Here is a 16429-nt window from a genome sequence, read left to right on the forward strand (position 1 = left end):
CTTTTAAATGACACCAGATTTATAAATAATTAATCTGACATAATTGTACATCTATAATATCAGACAGTAAGTACTGAGTGTGTTGAAAGGATGTTTTAGTGTTTATGATGCCCGTAGCCTGGGGCATTTTGGTAGATGTGGAGTCAAAGTAAATGTGGAAAAACTATAGATATGAAATGATGAAAATGGGGCTTTTATTATCGCCACAAATACATTACAGCACAGTGGAATTCTTTTCTTCACATATACCAACTAAGGAGGTTGGGGCTATGATACAGTGCCACTGGACCTTGCTTAATTGGCCAACAGTGGCAGCTTGTGCATTGCTGGAGCTTGAGCCCTAACCACTGGATCCACCTAGATACAGCTAAGATCTAGGTGAGATTATAAACTGAAATAAAGGTGATTCTTTAACAAGTTCATAGAAATTGCAGTTCTTTAAAGGCTTCACAAAAACCCATTAAGTCTTTTCATTTGGCGTGAGAGCTTTTTTCTCCACACGACCTTCTTTCAACTTTATTTCCGGTTCACACTGTTACGCCGTGACGTCAACATCTGTCTGAACAAACCGACCAAAAAAAAGGGAGCGCCGGCAAAGAGGAGGTAATAAACACAACACCGAGCTTCTAAACCCGGCTTATTAGTTCGACTTGCGCTTTAATTGACTAAAAGGAGCTATTTCAGACGTGCTAAAGAACACGTGTGTTCTAGACCGCGTGAGAATGCGAGTGTAAAGTGAATGTAGGAAGTTTTGGGGCTGGATGTAGGGATTGTTAGCTGCTCGCTGCAATGAGACAAAGCGTTAATATGAAGTCTGAATAAGACGCACATTGGAATCATATCCGCTCATTAAACACGTCCTAGTTCAGAAATAACTCTTGTAAAAGTTTCCCCGATGTCGTTTTATCACATTAATGTCTTTGACTTTCTGTACGATACGTTAGCGAAGCTACATATATGACGCTAATGTGGCTAAACACCGGTAGCTCCGTTATTCTGCTCACTTAGCCCGCTAGCTTGTCTGCTCACTTAGCCCGCTAGCTTGTCTGCTCACTTAGCCCGCTAGCTTGTCTGCTCAGTTAGCCCGCTAGCTTGTCTGCTCACTTAGCCCGCTAGCTTGTCTGCTCACTTAGCCCGCTAGCTTGTCTGCTCACTTAGCCCGCTAGCTTGTCTGCTAACTTAGCCCGCTAGCTTGTCTGCTCAGTTAGCCCGCTAGCTATTAGCCGGCTTTGCTAAGCTACATGCTAACGTTACTTCCCTTTATTGGAGTCTTATTTATAGATGTGTCGAGTCTTTTAGTCGCTGAAGCTGTTTATTAGGTCGTTTAGCAGGTTAATTCGCCTCGAGTGGTCAGTTTGCTGTTATAGTCGTGGTTATGTTTTGAGTCGTGTCTGAATTTCTAGGGTTTTTCTGCTCTGCTACATCACGTAGTGTTCGGTGTGCTGCTGGAAACAGGAAACGGACGCAGTGAACACATTTGTACTTGTAATACGAGGAGCGTCGTGAGACGTGTGTTTGGTGTTTAGTTTCGGCGTTAGTTAAACATTTCGTTAACTTGGTCATGTGAGGAAGAGCAGCACTGTGTGGCCCAAACGAGGCCTGGCTCCTCTTCCTCACTGTAACTGAGGGTCTGTAATCACACACACTGTCATTCTGAAAGATGTTTTTATCCAAATAAAACTCGTAACTCGGATGAAGGGAAATTTGCGTTTTTTGTACGAGTCTCTAGACACTAGAAACAAATGTCAGTATGTGGATTTTATTTTTGTAATAATAAACTATTAATTACCGTTTATTCGTTATGTACTTATTTAGTTTGCATCCTCTGTAAATAACCTGTACAGGACAAACGATAGTGCAGCAGCTTGTAAGAATCTGATCTGAGTCATTTGTTTAATTGCATGCATTTTATTCTCACACAATGCATGTCTGCACTCATCTCCAAAATCTTCATGACTGCTCAAGCTGTAATGGTCTGTGTGCTGTGATCCAGCTAATGGGTGTGTATGAAACTGCAAGCAAGCCTTAGACACAAAGACACAGCACATTTAGGTGTATATGAGAGAGAGTGAGTGTTGTCCAAAAAGCTTGTTTCTTGATAGTTTTATTTTTACTACCTCATTTTAAATGGCTTTTTTAACCACTAGTTTAATATTGTCATTGCTGTGGGCAACATAAAGCCACTGCCTGGGACCAACAAAGTCTATGCTCCAGGATATGGAACATGCAAAGCGAGATTATGGCAGCTCAAATTGTTCCTGTTTTGATAAGCCACTGCTTAGACTCAGCAGGAGGTGTGGTGTATCTCAAATGCTGTTTGCTGATGTGTTCAGCCAAGCCTATTAACATGCTTGCCCTGTGATTTCCTGTCTTAAAAAAGGAAACGCATCAAGATACGGAACCAAATCACACCTCTCATACTATTTTGCAGCAGTAGCAGCTTGGCAGGGCTGAAACTCTCAAACATCTAAACAGTAGTCCAGAGTCACTGAGCTGCTAATTTGCATCCAGAATGTTTTATACACCTAACAGTGCAGCGGTGGCTCGAGTGGATTAAGGCTCTGGGTTGCTGGTCAGAGGATCAGTATTTAAGCCCCAGCACTGCCACACTGCAGCTGTTGGGCCCTTGTGCAAGGCCTTTAGTCCTCACTGCTTTAGGGGTGCTGTATCATGGCCGACCCTGCACTCTGACTTCAACTTCCAAAGTTGGGATATGTGGAGAGAATTTCACTGTGCTGTAATTTATATGTGACAAAGGCTTCTATTCTATTCTACCCACCTTAAGTCTTTAATAAATATCAAATCAAAACGAATGAGTCATTGAAATAAAACATTCCAGTCTGAATCACAGACAGTTCTGCCTTTAAACTTTGAGTCACACCTGCTAACTTTCAGGAAGTGATTCAGCTGCACCTGCTTTTTCCAGTAGCAGGTTGTTATGCTTGCAGCCACCATGAGGTACTGGGGACGCAGGCACTAATTAAATATGATATTGTATTGCTTATATCATCTGTTTCTATGCTCCTGTCTAATTCTAGAACATGGCTGTAAATGTATACTCGACTTCAGTGACGAGCGACAACCTGAGTCGCCATGACATGCTTGCGTGGATCAACGAGTCTTTACAGATGAACCTCACAAAGATTGAGCTACTATGTTCAGGTGAGGCTTGTGCTAGGTGCAAGTGTAGGAAAATATGGTGAAAATAGACCTTTTATAGGAACAACTGTACACCTAAGAATCTCTGCATTTATCTAATCAGTCAATCATGTTGCAGCAGCATATTGCATAAAATCATGCAGCTACAGGTCAAGAGCTTCAGCTAAAGTGCATATTAATCATCAGAATGAGGAAAACTGTTCAAAAAACAGTTCTTTATTACCGGTTAGTGGCAATTCTGTGGGTTGAGACAGCTAAGAGCTGCCTGGAAGGAAGTGGTAACTTATATAATCCCTTTTTACAACTGTGGTGAGCAGAAAAGCATCTCAGCATGCACAGCACATAAAGCCTTGAGGTGGATGGGCTACTACAGCAGAATATCACACTTGTAAAGAGTACTTATGAGTTACTATATGCTTCTTGGCAATGCCAACTGTCCATTTTCTTCTGATCTCTCTTATCAACAAGGTTCATCACCCACAGAACTGTGAAATTACACAGATCACAATTTTCTTCAGCCTGATGTTTGATGTGAACATTAACTGAAGCTCTTGGCCTGTATCTGCATGATTGTATGCATTGTGCTGCTGCCACATGGTTGTCTAATGGGACAACTGTATATATTTACTGGTGTTCCGGTTAAAGTGGATGTGAGCATATCTAGAGAAATCAGTTGCTTTATTATATATAATGTATACCAAACAACAAGGAAAACATTGAGTATAACCTTATTAAATCATTTGAATTAATCATTAAATATTTGAATGACTTTTGTTTTTGCCACACAGGTGGTGCCTATTGCCAGTTTATGGACATGCTCTTTCCTGGCTGTGTGCCTTTGAAGAAAGTCAAATTTTCAGCAAAGTTAGAGCATGAATACATTCATAATTTTAAGATCTTGCAAGCTGGATTCAAGAAAATGGGTGTCGACAAAGTGAGTACTCTAACTCTACTCTAACTTTTCAAACCTATATTTGAAATAATTTCTCAAAACTGCTTATCATGTCATATAATATCACTAGAGAAAGTAAGTTTTTCCTTAGCAACCGTTTGTGTTCTCAAACTCTGGAAACTAAATTCCAAACCAAAAGTCTCTATACCAAGGGGAAACGGGGGACGTTATTTACCAATTTACCGACAAAACATTCTCTTCAAAATTTGTGATGCATCTTGATGTTTTCAGTGCTTTTTTCTTGCAGAAAATTACTTGATTTGATGAAATTGCACAAGCAGGACTTTTCTTTTAAACTACTACCAGTCAAGAGACACATTCCCGCACTTCCTATAGTAGCTGTAATGTTCAGTGCAGAGACCTTTGGCGTAATGCATGTTGTTACGAGTGAGGTCTCTTGCCTGAAATCTGCAGAAAATGTGCAGAAATGTAGAAATTTGTAAGTGCTTTCAAACAGCATGGAGGATTCTTGATTATAAATTCATTCCGGCAATTACAAAATCCTGGAGGAACTGCTTCTTTTTGTTAGAATGGGAACATTTTTTGGAAAATATCTCGCTAACAAGTGTTAATTTCCCCTGTCTATGGTGCCTTTTGGGTCACCCTGTGTATATACACCCACTATAGCTGTGCAATGCCAAATGATCAGCGCATGTGCTGGATTACTAATGAAACAGTCTCCTGTTTGTTCACAGCTTTGGCAGTTAGAGAAGGAGGGCAGTTATGTTTCAGAGCAGAATTCAGCTTAGGTTTCTAAGTACATCTTTGTAGAGGAAAGTTGTATGCGTAAGTTGATTGCAAGATCAGATAAGCATAGGCGATCTTATCTATACCTCCAATAAAAGTGAGGCACTATGCAGTGTGCACGTCACCTCCCTTTCTTCTCTCTTTCACCTTGCTAGTTTGTGCTCTAAATGTATTGCTCGTCTAATGGTCACTTTGGTGTTTAACCATCTCCTCCCTGCCTTAGATTATCCCTGTTGACAAGTTGATAAAGGGCAAGTTCCAGGACAACTTTGAGTTTGTGCAGTGGTTTAAGAAGTTTTTTGATGCCAACTATGACGGAAAAGAGTATGACCCAGTGGAGGCACGCCAGGGGCAGGACACAATGCCCGTGCCCAACCCAGCTATGCCTGCTCTCAACAAGCCCAAAAAGATCATGAATGCAGGTTGGTTCATTTGGATGAGCCTTAGCATGCTATGACTTGCAAAGCAGAATCCAATTGAGGTTTTTTTATACACTCAGTGCTTGCCTTAATCAACATGTAAGGGTTTAGTTTTCCAAGTACATTCAAGAAGCTTTGATTGCTTGCAGCATTGCTACATTATTACAGCATTATTTTCTTCTGACTGTTGTGAAGTGCTAGTGTCACAAGATAGCCAGTGTCACTCTTTCTTGTGTCAGGTCAGAATCAAGGAGACTGCCGGCAGACCTACGACAACTGATTAATGCATTAGTTTCCTAGTTATTTTAGATATGTGTATAGCATGTTGTGTAGCTTATTGTAAAAACTAAACATACTGAATCATGCTGAAGTCTTTTTCTCCATAAAACACTAGGTTTTCATGCCAATTTTTACGCCATGCTGAAATGTTGTACCTGTCTATTAACAGTAAAGTCACTCCTTATGGAAAGTAATGGACACTATCTTAGCATTATGGTGCTAAATAATAGTGTTCATAAGTGTATTATTCATGGAATTCATATATATCATACATTTCTAATATTTTGATTTTCCATCCTGATGCATACAGTTGGACTTTTTGGTTTTGGACTTTTTTTTTGGTAATTATTTTATATAACTGTTGGTTTGTTTATTTCAGCACCACAAAGGGCGGCTGTGGCCAAGGTAGCACCCAAGATGACTCCCAGTTCAGCACGGAGGCCAGGTGCCGGTGGCGACGATGAAAGGGCAGAACTTATACAAGAGGTATCCATGATATGATTTAGGACAAATTAAACAGCAATTGTAAGCAAAAAGGTCATTTTTGTTTGCATATCTTGTGAGCAGTAGTTCTAAAACTGGTCATGTACCATCAGGTTATGGTTGTTATAAGTTGTTGTGGGTTTGTGGGTTTTTCAAAATGGTGAAACATTTTCAGTGATTGGAATGAAGTGAGTGAGACGTGGTTTTAAGTCAAGGATTCGGCTTATTAAAGAAACCTGAGGCCTTTGCCAGACAGACAAGTCATGTTGCTGTAGACTTATGGAGTACTGCCATTTCTGGCCTTACAGTTTGTAGCAAAAACACGAGGGACTTTTTTTATTCACATAAATTGTTACTCACTAAATGAAGGAAAGACACTCTTTAAAGGTGTTTTTTTTTTTTTTTAAGAACATCATTGTCTTCTCTTTCTCAGTTGAATATCCTGAAGTCCACAATCCAGGACATGGAGAAGGAGCGAGACTTTTACTTTGGCAAATTGAGGAACATTGAGCTGATCTGCCAGGAGAAGGAGAGTGAGGGAGACCCTACCCTGCAGAGGATTGTGGATATTCTCTATGCCACAGATGTGAGTGAAGAGCAGGTTGGATGACACTAATACATTCACAGCTGTGGCTCGGTGTGTATTTATAGTAGCTACATCATAAATGTGTAAGGGATAAGAGCAGTGACCAATGAATTAAAAGGAATGCAACATTTTGTGATTAATACAGAATAAAATGGGAAAGAAGGCTAGAATTTCTAGCGACTAGTAAGATCTGTTAACTGTTACTCTTATTCTGGTCATTTGTGTTTTTATTCTTTGGCCTTGTCCTGCATGTTTATTATGGGACTTGCATTAAACTTTTGTAACTTGTTTTTCAAATTGTTGTAAACTGGTCAGTGTGATATTCAGTCAGACATAAGATTGGCCGACATAATGCCATTCTCCTTGCTATGTGGAGATCTCAGGTTTGAGCTCAGACAATGACACATTTGATCCATGGCTCTAGTCAAGAGTGCAAAATTGGCCAAAAATGTGTGTACGTACGTACGTGTTTGGATCAATATGTATGTGTTTGGATCAGTAATTTCATTTGGGCACCTTTGCCATTTTGTTGATTTGAATACCTGTAACTACTTAGCACTGATTAACTGGAACACACAATTAGTTTGTTGAGCTCATTAAGCCTTGACATTCATAGACAGGTGCACCCAACAAAGATTGTTCAACATTATGGTTTAGGGGAAGGCTACAAATAGTTATCTATTTGTAGAGATATAAGCTGTCAATGTCCACTGTGGGGAACATAGTGAGGAAATGGAAGACCACAGGCACAGTTCTTGTTAAGGCCAGAAGTGGCAGGCCGCATAAAATATTGGAGAGGCAAAGGATGGTGAGAACGGTTAAAAACAGCCCACAGACCACCTCCAAAGACCTACAACATCAACTTGCTGCAGATGGTATCGCTGTGCATCGTTCAACAATTCAGCACACTTTGCACAAGGTTGAAGTTGTACGGGAGAGTGATGCGAAAGAAGCCTTTTCTGCACACACGCCACAAACGGAGTCGCCTGAGGTGTGCAAATGCACATTTGAACAAGCCAGCTTCATTTTGGAATAAGGTGGAGTGTGGAAACAAAGATTGAGTTATTTGGTCATAACAAGGGGCGTTATGCATGGTGGCAAAAGAACACAGCATTCCAAGTAAAACACTTGCTACCCAACATTTGGTGGAGGTTCCATCATGCTATGGAGCTGTGTGGCCAGTGCCGGTACTGGGAATCTGGTTAAAGTTGAGGGTCGCATGGATTCCACTCAATATCAGCATATTCTTGAGAATGTTGAGGAATCAGTCACAAAGTTGAAGTTACTCAGGGGCTGGATATTTCAACAAGACAACGACCCAAAACACTCCTCATAATCTACTCGGGCATTTATGCAGAGGAACAAGTACAATGTTCTGGAATGGCCATCCCACTCCCCAGACATGAATATCATTGAACATCTGTGGTGTGATTTGAAGCGGGCTGTCCGTGCTCGGCAACCGTCAAACCTAACTGGAGATGTTTTGTAAGTAGGAATGGTCACTTATTAGACACTTATTACAGGCTATAGGAAGTGTCTAAATGCTGTCTAGAGGCTCTACTAAATATTGATGTGATTTTTCTGTTGGGGTGCCCAAATTTATGCACCTGTCTAATTTTGTTTTGATGCATATTGCGTATTTTCTGTTAATCCAATAAATCTCATTTCACTACTGAAATATTACTGTGTCCTTCAGTTATTTGATAGATCAAAATAAAATTGCTGATCCAAACACCCAAATATTTATAAATGAAAATCATAGAAATTGTCAGGGGTTCCTAAACTTTTGCATACGACTGTGTGTCAATTCTAAACAGAGCCTAATTTAAGGATCTATGAAGCTTCTCAAATCCATGACACTTGTTTTCTCTTTCTCTTCTGTCACTATTCTAGGAGGGCTTTGTCATACCAGATGCTGAAGCAGAAGACCAGGAGGAGTTCTAATACTTATAACTAGATCCAATTTTGTCCTTGTCTCCTCCCTCATCTCTACACATTCACTCCCTCCTGCTGTCTCGGATCATGTTACGCATTTCGGACACAATGAACGCTGTATGGAAAGTAATTTGGGTTGCATCCAGAATTAAAGTAGCTACATTAGAAGAAGATCCTCCGAAACCTTCTGAGAGAAGATGTGCTCGTCTAGACGTGGCTGCTCAACTGATCTCGCTGGGTTCAGGAGAGATGGAGCATGAAGTATCACGTAAAGTTCCTTCAGCTACAGGGGAACCTGCAACTTTATTCCTCATTAGATATTCATCTTTGACTGTTTCTTTTGGCCACAGTGTGAATAGAGGGGATGTTTTAGTTTTTCCCCTCACAAGATGGATGGCATGTATTTCAATATTATAATAATGCTATACTAATCATGTTTTAATATTTAACAATGTACTTCCTTCACAAAATCTTAGATTTTGCATTTGGCTCAGATGTGAATTAGCAAAACAATCCTTTAAAATTTTCACCTTTTCATTAGTTTACATTGCATTTTATTCCTATGCGATTATTTTTAGTGAAAGGCTTGTTGCAGTCACCTTTTCTCCAGCTTTGATCCTGTGACTGTGCCTTATAGACTGAGTGGAGGGAGACCAGTCTGATGTCTGTGTTTGTCTTTGTTTGTGTGTCAGAAAATTTTCTCATGGTCTAGGAAGTCAGTTTTGCTGCAAAGAAGGTTGATTTTGTTTATGAACTTTCCAAAATTGGCCACAAACTGCCATGATTGTGATTAGTAACTGTTTCTTCGTGATCATTTGGGATATTTTTGTAACTGTGGCATTACCAGCATAGTTGCAAAATCGTCCTCTGTGACATCATTTTTACTAATTGATTTGCTTGTGTCTAAAAAATGATGATAATTTTAATTAACTGTCCACTACAGCGGTGGATTCAGAGGACAAACAAATAATTGGCAAAACAAATATTAATTTACGCACTTTGAGTGCATAGACTTTTTTTTTACAATTTAATATTTAATGTATCATTTTACCATTTCACAACTTTTAATCTCTGCCTTGGTAGAATTCACTTTCTGTATTGGCAAGTGTTTGAATCGAATTAAAAAATGTTTGAACATTTCTGTTTAGTTTTTCATTGACGTATTTGACTCCAAAGTATATGAAATAGGTGCAGAAATTCAGTCTTCCTTTTCTCCCTAACGAATCTACTAACATCTACCTAGTTTCTAGGATTCAGCTTAAGCCCAATAGAAACGCTCAACATGGCCAAAGGTTTGTCCATCACAGCAGTATGTGCTTGTTGAACATCTGATTCCACATTTATCCCCTTTTGCTGTTATAAGCTCCACTCTAATCGAAAGGCTTTTCACTAGACTGGGGGAATTTGCTTATTCAGCCAATAGAGTAATGAAGTCAGGTGCTGATGTAAAAAGCCTGGCACACTGTCAGCATTCTGTGCTTCCACATTTCTGATATTATCACATTGCTGTTATGGTCAGGTGTTCACATGCTTTTGGCCATAGAGTGTATGGTACATCTATGAACATACTGTGATAGATTTTATATTGTCTTTTTTTTATTTTAAATTTATTTATTTTTTACCCACTTTTTACATTTACATTCCATTTGGGGAACAAAAAGACACCTCTCCTGATAAAAAAAAATACCAGAAAATTAAACCTCCTGCATCCTGTAATTCTTAGTACTATAAGTTGGATCTCAAAATCCTAACATCACAATTTTTTATTTATGGTCAGCTGTGTGGAATAGGGCATAGATAATGTAGGCGTTCCTTGTTTTTTCGTTATTTTTTTTTTTTTTTTATCACTGTGCTAATCTTCTCTTGTAGCAGTAATATAGCAGCTCTTCTGTGTTTATTAGCTGACTATTCAAGTACATTTGGGTTTTTGGCTTTTTACAATTTTTATTCCTTTAGTTCTTGCCAATGTCATACCCTCTGCCCAGCACTGCCAATGTTTGTGCTCATGCAACACTGCCTGACTTACTTGGAAAATGAGATGGCTGAGTCTTCAACACCAGCGACTTTACAGTTTAAATTTGTATCCTATCACAAGATTACGTTAATGTGGTTTTGAGAACCTTGGGTCATGTTTTCTTAATGACGCTGATGAGCAGAGTGCTTTGATTAAAGTACATCTGATGTGCAAATAAAACAGTATGGAATGTTACATAATCAATCTGATGATCAATTTTTCCTTTTTCATTTGTGCTGTATGATGATAAAATGTTGTTGTAATGTATCCAGGTTTAAAAATCAGAAGTAAGCAAATCGCAATGGTGCTCCTCTCCCAATCTTGATCTTTTCATTCTATGGACTTCATGATCATCTACTGAGATGACTACTTACACTGTGAGCTTAGTGTGGCTTGTGTATCCTTTTGTTTTCTGTCTTCCTGTGGTGCAAACTTCTTTTTTGTACTATGGTGTGTGGAATTTCTCCTTTTTAAACTGTATCTGTCATCATCAGTTTCTTACAAATAAAACAGTATTACATTCCTGTAATGATAAGCTGTTCTTTCCATTGCGTCTCCACCCTTGTTTGTATACAATGTTGGTATGCTGATAAAAAAAAATCACACTTTGGATCTCGATGAATGAGAGAAAATCTTTACTTATTTACACTATGTAATTTGTTTAGAACAAAATGTGACGGTGGTGAATAGAAACCAAAGTCATCAATCCAATCAAGGCTATAGTAAAAAACACAGCAAAACTCAAAATAAAAAATATAAATTACAGGCTGATCCAATTTGCCTGAATTTCATTACAGCGATTCTTAATTTGTTAGTATTGTGTACACCCATGCCCATAACTACCATCAACATCTGGGCATGCTCCTGATCAGATGGTGGATGGTGTCCTGGTGGATCTCCTCTCAGACCTGAATCAGGGCATCAATGAGCCCAGGGACAATCTGTGGTCTGTGCTACTTGGTGGCTTTGGACACTTTGATACATAACGACCCAGGGGTTCTTAAATGGATTCAGGTCTGGGGAACATGAGGTCCAGTCAGTGATGGTTTTGTCATCCCTGCACCATGCACCAGGAGGAACCCAGGGCCCAGTGCTCCAGTGTAAGTTTCAACAATGGCTCTGAGAATTTCATGTTGGTACCTAACAGCAATGTAAGGGTACCATTGGCTAGCACTTGGAGGTCTGTAAGACCCTCCAAGGATATTTCTTCCCTTACCATCACTAGTTCACCAACCTGGTCATGCTGAATGATTCCTTCATGTCTGTCACATGTGGAGGATTTGCCAATTCTGGTGTTCTCTGGCAAATGTCAATCGAGGTGCATGGTGCTTGGCTGTGAGCATAGGTCCCAATAGAAGATGTCAGGTCCTCTTGCCACCCTCATGGAGTCTGTTTCTGACAATGTGCAGTAGCCTGCTGGAGGTCATTTTGTAGGGTCCTGGAAGTGTTCCTCCTGTTCCTTTTCCCATGAAGGAGCAGAGACTGGTCCTGCTGCTTGTTTCATGCCCTTCTGCGGCCCTGTCCATCTCTCCCTGTGTAATTATGTGTTTCCTGGTATCCCCCATGCTCTTAAAACTGTGCTGGGGGACATATAGTTCCTTGTGACATCCTGGAGGATCTTGACTACCTGTGCAGCCTGATTGGTTGCAGGTACAAGTAGTGACAAGGATCCTAACAAAACACAACATGTTTTAAATGGACCAAGGCACTTCAACAAAAACATTAATTTTGAGGAAAACACAGTGACTTAATTCGATACTACTATACCACATAGAGGATTACAGCTAAACCTTTGAGAGTTAGAAATCAGTAGGAACTTTAGAAGCCCTTGTTTGAATGACCTCAGCAAATCTGCAGCTGCAGGAGAGCACTAGTCTCTCACATTGCTGGGATCTTGGTTCACTCTTCCTCCAGTCTCTTCCACAGTTTGGTAACTGTAGTGTGTTTCTTAGCAATAAAGTTGGTGCCAAGGATTTTTCAGACATATTTAGTTGGGTTTAGAATGATCATTTCAATGTTGACAGCTTCATGGAACAGCTTTACCCATTTTGCAGTGTGACACGGAACTTAGTCTTGCATAACAAATTGCAGGCTAATTGGGATATGCTCACAGGGAAGAAACTTTGTAATTACGGGAGCATGTAACTTTGTAGCCCCACAGCTACATGATCCCATGCCATTAAATAACCCCCACAGCTAAATTCCCCCACATCTATAAATACACCCTACCGCAAAAAGCATTAACACTTAGAATTCCTCCCTTGAGATTTCTATCCCCAAGCCTATAAATACCACAAAGATAAATGCACCACACCCATAAATACCCTAATAAATGCCCCACAACCAAAATTCCCCCACACCCATACATACCCCATGTCCATAAATACCCTCTCAATGATAAATGATTCCACACTCATACTGTAAATACCCTCACGCTGATAAATGCCCTGGCATACATTTCTCCCCAGTTTGGACACTTACCAATTTCCACCTGCCAGTCAGCTCTTCCCATCATAAAATATTTACCACAGAGAGAGAGAGTGAAGGCTAAGCCATGGTTCCCTGAAGCCAGCCAGAGTAATCTACTTGGAGGAAAGTGCTAACTGCCTTTTTCCACATGCATAAGTAGGAACTTTAGCTCACAGACATCCACAATTGTGTAGTGTTACTGTGACTAAAAGGAAAATGAAGTAGTATGCCCTCCCTCCTGCTATGGGTTGCTGTGGCATTGTTGGGTGTTGAACTCACAGATGAGAGGGCAATGCTTAAATATTATGCCTAACACTCTACTACAAAATGTCTATAACACAGTCCTTTACAGAATATGGCAGACATCCTTATCCTGAGCAACTTACTTTAATCTCCTTACACAACATGAGGTTTAAGAGTCTTGCTCATGGGCCCAGGAGTGGCAGATTGTTGGTCCTGAAATTCAAACTCACAACCTCCTGATCAGTAGTCCAATGCATTAACTACTGAATTCATTTCCAATGTAGTGATATACAAGAACAGTGTACTCTTTTGACAGCACTATAATTTTTAATAACTTTTTCTATGTGGGACAATAACTGCTGACAGCATCAGTACAGCTCCCTCTTGATGGTAATCCTTTTTGAGGACGAATTCCACTCAAATGCCAATACTGATATTGTTTGAGAATAAGAACCACTAGGACACTAATATGTTTTTAATGAGGCTAAGAGTCACTCAGGTACAAATATTGTGTTCTTTTGATGATTCAGTACTGTATTGGTTATTGGAACCTCTCACTCTAGTAATATTTTATCCTGCACCATACAGCTACTGTTTTCGACTGAAGGTGAGAATCACAGAGTAAGAAAGAAACTTTTTTACATGCCAATTACGAGTCCCTAGTGTGACAACTTCTTCTTTCCTGATTCTTGATGCCCTACCCCTGGTTTGAGTCTTGTTGCTTGGTGGTGCGCTGTGCTGGAGATAGATCTGCATGGACAACCTGTGAACCATAGGATTACTGAGGATAAAACCACTTGGGGAGAATCACACCATCTTTGAACTGCCACTGCGTCAGTCAGCTTTGTGCTTTTGTTTACATTGACATTTACTGTCTAGTGTCACCCAAATGAGGATGGGTTACCTTCTGAGTGTGGTTCTTCTCAAGGTTTCTTCCTCATATCATCTCATGGATTTTTTCCTTGACCACAATCGTCCTTAGGCCTGCTCATTAGGGATAGATGTTAGAGACAAAACCTAGCTAGGTAACTTAGTTTGAATTTTCTTTTTCTGTTTCTATGCTTCTATAAAACTGCTTTGAAACAATGTCAATTGTTAAAAGTGTTATACATTCATTTTCTACCACTTATCCGAATTACCTCAGGTCACGGGGAGCCTGTGCCTATCTCAGGCGTCATTGGGCATCAAGGCAGGATACACCCTGGACGGACTGCCAACCCATCGCAGGGCACACACACACACACACACACACTCATTCAATCACACACTAGGGACAATTTTTCCATAGATGCCAATCAACCTACCATGCATGTCTTTGGACTGGGGGAGGAAACCGGAGTACCCGGAGGAAACCCCCCGAAGCGCGGGGAGAACATGCAAACTCCACACACACAAGGTGGAGGCGGGAATCGAACCCCGACCCTGGAGGTGTGAGGCGAACGTGCTAACCACTAAGCCACCGTGCCCCCCAAGTGTTATACAAATAAATTCAATTGAAAAATAGAGAAGCCTATGGGTTCTGCATATGCAGTCAGTATGTATACTCTCATACAAAGCTGCAATTTCCTTGTACTTGCAAATGTATATAAGAACTCCTTAATGAAACCTGCACACTGTGGGATAGAAAAGGGTCTTGTTTTGGCTGATCTATATCATGGGCCAAATGTTCAAGCCATTGTATAAGGTCAAGCTTTAATCTTTAAAATAAGTACATAAATGCTCCAGACCTTAGAGCGATGCATTGTGGGGCTGTTGGTGGAAGTCTCACTATGAAAAGAAATGCCTCTGGGCTGAGACATTGTGGTTCACTGAGGATTATAGGAAGAAAGAGGCCAGGCCTAATCATATGATTTCATCGCTGTCACAAAGAAGCAGTTGTCTATGCTGCTTGTACATGCACTCCACCAGTTAATACGAACATAACAAGAACTTTATCTAACTCACATTTTTAACCAGATCTGATAGGAGATTCTTCAAGTTTTATATTTGAGCTATTTAGTATATGTTGTATATTTTTGGAATCCATCACTAATATAAGTAAATAATATACACTAATAGTTTGTTTTTATATTTACAGGATGATTATCTGAACTAATATTCATCAAGAAAGACACTCATGTGTAAGTGTATGATTTAGCCACCATGTACAGTATTGAAGCATTAAACATTTTATTCACGGTGCCTCAAAAGAAAGTATTTGAAATATACTGTAGAGAGCATGCACACTTAGGTTGGAAAGTCCCTTGGTCCATTGATCATTTTTCTCACCTTATTGCTAAATTGATAAATCCAGCATCAAATGTCTGGACACATTGAGGTGGATGAGCTACAACAGTAGATCACATCAAGTTCCACTGCTGTCAGCAAGAATCATATGCACAGACTCCCCCAAACTGGACAGCTTCTTCTACTTTCAGCTTTTTTACCATTAGGGGTCGCCACAGTGAATCATTTGTTTCCACTTAACTCTATCCTCAGCATCCTCTACTCTTGCATCAATTACCTTCAAGTCCTCTTTTAACACATCCATATATCTCCTCTTTGGCCTTCCTCTTGACCTCTTACCTGGCAGCTCCATCTCCAACATCCTTCTACCAATAACCATCTCCCTCCTCTGTACATGTCCAAACTATCTCAATCTAGCCTCTATGACCTTGTCCCCAAAACAGCTAACCTGAGCTGTCCCTCTGATGTGCTCGTTTCTAATCTTGTCCATCCTCGTCACTCTTAAAGAGAACCTCAACATCCTCATCTCTGCTACCTCCATCTCACGACTGTCTTGTAGGCCTTTCCTTTGATTCTTGCTGACACTCTTCTGTCACACGACACTCCTGACACTTTTCTCCACCTACTCTAACCTGCCTGCACTCACCTCTTTTCCACACTCCCCGTCACACTGGATGGTTGACCACAAATACTTAAACTCCTACACTTTTTTGATCTCATGTCCCTGTAATGTGGCTGTTCTATGTCCTTCCCTCTCGTTGAAACACATGTATTTACTCTTACTATGACTGACTTTCATTCCTCTTCTTGCCAGAGCATCTCTTCCAAGTGTTCCTCCATCTGCTCTTTACTCTCACTACAGATCACAATGTCATCCGCAAACATCATTGTCCATGGAGATTCCTGTCTGACTTCAC

The 16429-nt window shown here is 40.2% G+C and overlaps 1 protein-coding gene across 2 annotated transcripts; it reads left to right on the forward strand.

Annotated features, from left to right (window-relative positions):
• The first annotated feature begins 507 nt into the window (after window positions 1–507).
• On the forward strand, window positions 508–11103 carry mapre1b (microtubule-associated protein, RP/EB family, member 1b). 2 transcript variants are annotated; one of them, XM_060893695.1, is made up of 7 exons: window positions 508–603; window positions 3039–3162; window positions 3948–4093; window positions 5082–5280; window positions 5936–6042; window positions 6473–6640; window positions 8519–11103. In XM_060893695.1, exons 2-7 carry the CDS (start codon window positions 3042–3044, stop codon window positions 8567–8569), a joined length of 792 nt encoding a protein of 263 aa, XP_060749678.1. In that variant the 5' UTR covers window positions 508–603; window positions 3039–3041; the 3' UTR covers window positions 8570–11103. The 2 variants fall into 2 exon arrangements, with proteins under 2 accessions (XP_060749678.1, XP_060749679.1); XM_060893696.1 differs by having other exon boundaries at window positions 6473–6625.
• Window positions 11104–16429: the final 5326 nt, after the last annotated feature.

This window comes from Tachysurus vachellii, chromosome 19, assembly GCF_030014155.1.
Source record: "Tachysurus vachellii isolate PV-2020 chromosome 19, HZAU_Pvac_v1, whole genome shotgun sequence".
Lineage (NCBI taxonomy): Eukaryota > Metazoa > Chordata > Actinopteri > Siluriformes > Bagridae > Tachysurus > Tachysurus vachellii.

Coding starts and splice junctions, on each gene's coding strand:
- mapre1b (XM_060893695.1), top strand. CDS start 3,042: ATGGCTGTAAATGTATACTCGACTTCAGTGACGAGCGACAACCTGAGT. Junction 4,094..5,081: donor AGAAAATGGGTGTCGACAAA/GTGAGTACTCTA, acceptor TCCCTGCCTTAG/ATTATCCCTGTTGACAAGTT. Junction 6,043..6,472: donor GGGCAGAACTTATACAAGAG/GTATCCATGATA, acceptor TCTCTTTCTCAG/TTGAATATCCTGAAGTCCAC.